The sequence below is a fragment of the Penaeus chinensis genome, chromosome 8 (assembly GCF_019202785.1).
Source record: "Penaeus chinensis breed Huanghai No. 1 chromosome 8, ASM1920278v2, whole genome shotgun sequence".
Classification (NCBI taxonomy): Eukaryota; Metazoa; Arthropoda; class Malacostraca; order Decapoda; family Penaeidae; genus Penaeus; species Penaeus chinensis.
This window is the reverse complement of record NC_061826.1, coordinates 21,552,487-21,554,986: the sequence shown is the minus strand read 5'-3', so window position 1 is coordinate 21,554,986 and position 2,500 is coordinate 21,552,487. Positions and strand designations below refer to the sequence as shown.

Below are 2,500 nucleotides of genomic sequence, written 5' to 3'. Positions count from 1 at the left end.
CTCTCTCCTCTACTTTCTTTATCCTCTTTTCTATCTCTCCCTCCCCGTTCTTCTCCGTCCCTTCCTTCCTCACCCTTTCCCTCCCGTGCCCTCAGATACGAAGTCAAGGAGATCCCGGGCTCCCAGAAGTACAAGACGCACATGCTGCTCACCATCAAGTCGGTGACGAAGGCGGACATCGGCGAGTACAACTGCATCGCCAACAACAGCCAGGGCGGCGGCGAGCAGGTGGTGCGGGTGGCCGCCTCCGACCCCATGCCGCCCAACAACCGCAACGCCCTAGAGAAAGGTGCGGGACCAGGGGGAGGGGAAGAAGGTGCCAGGGGGGAGAGGGAGGCCATTGGGAGAGGGAAGGTATTTGGAGGGAGGGGAGGAAGAAATTTGCGAGGGACGCCGAGGAGAGGTTGAAGGGGGAAGTGAGGGCCAAAGGTGGGGGGAAGAGGGCTGAAAGAGGAAAGCTGAGAATAGAAGGCCTAGCGAACGTAATGGGAACGCAGCGGGGAAGGAAAGGCTGATAAAACCGCATAAGAGAAATCAGATTGGAATAAAAGAAAACGTGGAGGATGAGGAAGGGAAAGATAATAAAAGACCAAAGTTGGAGTAAGCGCAACAAATGAAAAAAAAGAGAGGAAGTATATAGTGGAAAAGAAAGGTAAAAATGAAAATTAGAAGAATATGACATAGATATTAGAAAGTATAAGAAAACGAAAACAAAGATAGGACTGTGTGTAAAGCTAGACTAAGATAAGGATGTCCCTCTTACTATCATTGTTTTGTCTCCAGGTTACGAAACGAAAGACGGCGCGTACGGGAAGCCCTCGCTGTCGGCTGTCAACTGGAGCAAAGACGCCGGTGAGTCGCTCGGCCGGACGAAGTCCTTCGGCGTTCGTGTGACGGGATCGGATGTTTCCGCTCTCAGTGCGTGCGTGTGTGTTTGTATACATGTGTATGTGTGTGTACATGTGTGTGTGTGTGTGTGTGTGTGTGTGTTTGTGTATGCATATATATATATATATATATATATATATATATATGTGTGTGTGTGTGTGTGTGTGTGTGTGTGTGTGTGTGTGTGTGTGTGTGTGTGTATGCATATATATATGTATGTGTGTGTGTGTATGTGTGTGTGTGTGTGTGTGTGTGTGTGTCTGTGTGTCTGTGTGTATGTGTGTGTGTGTGTGTGTGTGTGTGTGTGTGTGTGTGTGTGTGTGTGTGTATGTGTGTGTGTGTGTATGTGTGTATATATGTATATATGTGTGTATGTATGTATGCATGTGTATGCATGTATATATGTATATATGTGTGTATGTATGTATGCATGTGTACACACATTCGTTTATGCTTTACCCTTGTCGTCTTATTCCTTCCCGTCTCGTCCCACAGACTCCTCGACGTCGACCAAAGACGACTACGACGACCTGCTCACGTCGTCCCAGAGGACCTTCAAGAACAAGCAGCGCCAGGCCAAAAAGAGACTGCAGCACGCCGACCTAGAACACGACCAGTTTTCTTCTTCTTCGTCTTCGTCGTCGTCGTCTTCCTCCCCCTCCCCCGCCTCCTCGTCCTCGTCCTCTTGCTCCTTGTGCACCAGTGCCTCTCTGAGCTGGTGGTCTCCCGTGGTGGTGTCGCTCCTGCTGGGCAACCTGCTGTGGAGCGCCCTGCTGGCTCAGGGCCGGGAGAAGGGTCGACGGGCTCTTCTGTCGGGCCCGCGCTGCTCGCCCGCCGGCGGGTCCTCGCCGCAGGCGGGAGCGGAAGCAGAGGCGACCGGAGGAGAAAGAGGAGGCGGTAGAGTCACTTGCGTGTAGCTTGCGTGTTTGTCTGTTTGTCTGTCTGTCTGTCTGTTGCCGTTGGTTGAATTTAGATGTTAGGATTTTTCTCGGGTTTATAATAATGATAATGCTAATTCGCGGAGGCCAAAAATACAGATAAATGAGTGTGTTAAGGAAGAAAAGGAACAATGAATCTGACCGCTCTTTTTCGTCTCCTCCTCCCAGGGTGTCTCGTTCCGAGGGCTTTTTTTCGTTCTTTTTTAGCCTTTTGTAATATCTGAAGGAAAAATGAGACTTTTCCTCGCCACTGACATGCGCCCAGACATTTAAATTCATCTCTAACTTGGCGAACCTGATTTTCAAAAAGCAACGGTATGATAAGCAGACGAAAACAACGTGGAAGAAATGAGGAAATGAGGAGAAATGAGACGAAGGCCTCCCGGTGACCTCGCTCTCTCCACGAGACATGGTGTCGGAGAACCACGCTGAGGAGGAGCACGAGACGCAGGAAGGGAAAGCTTTTAGGAATCTCATCGTCACCGATTTTCACTCGGATTCTCTCGCCCTCTTTTAAGCCCACGCCCGCGCAGGAGCATGCCAGGCCCCGGCGAAGGAGGCGAGAGCCTGACTCACTACAAAGTGCACCTGGTTTTACAGCTACAGCACACACACACTCACATGTATATGCACATATGTATACACACTCATAAATATATATATATATATATATA

General features: G+C 49.7%; 1 protein-coding gene across 1 annotated transcript in view; it reads left to right on the top strand.

Annotated features, from left to right (window-relative positions):
* Positions 1 to 2,343, top strand: part of LOC125027840 (lachesin-like) — a 13,334-nt gene extending 10,991 nt beyond the window's left edge. Inside the window, exons 6-10 of the mRNA XM_047616972.1 lie at positions 96 to 289; positions 784 to 918; positions 1,384 to 1,504; positions 1,592 to 1,785; positions 2,234 to 2,343. Coding sequence (XP_047472928.1) covers positions 96 to 289; positions 784 to 918; positions 1,384 to 1,504; positions 1,592 to 1,785; positions 2,234 to 2,343 — 754 coding nt within the window. The remainder of the gene's footprint in view (positions 1 to 95; positions 290 to 783; positions 919 to 1,383; positions 1,505 to 1,591; positions 1,786 to 2,233) is intronic.
* Positions 2,344 to 2,500: the final 157 nt, after the last annotated feature.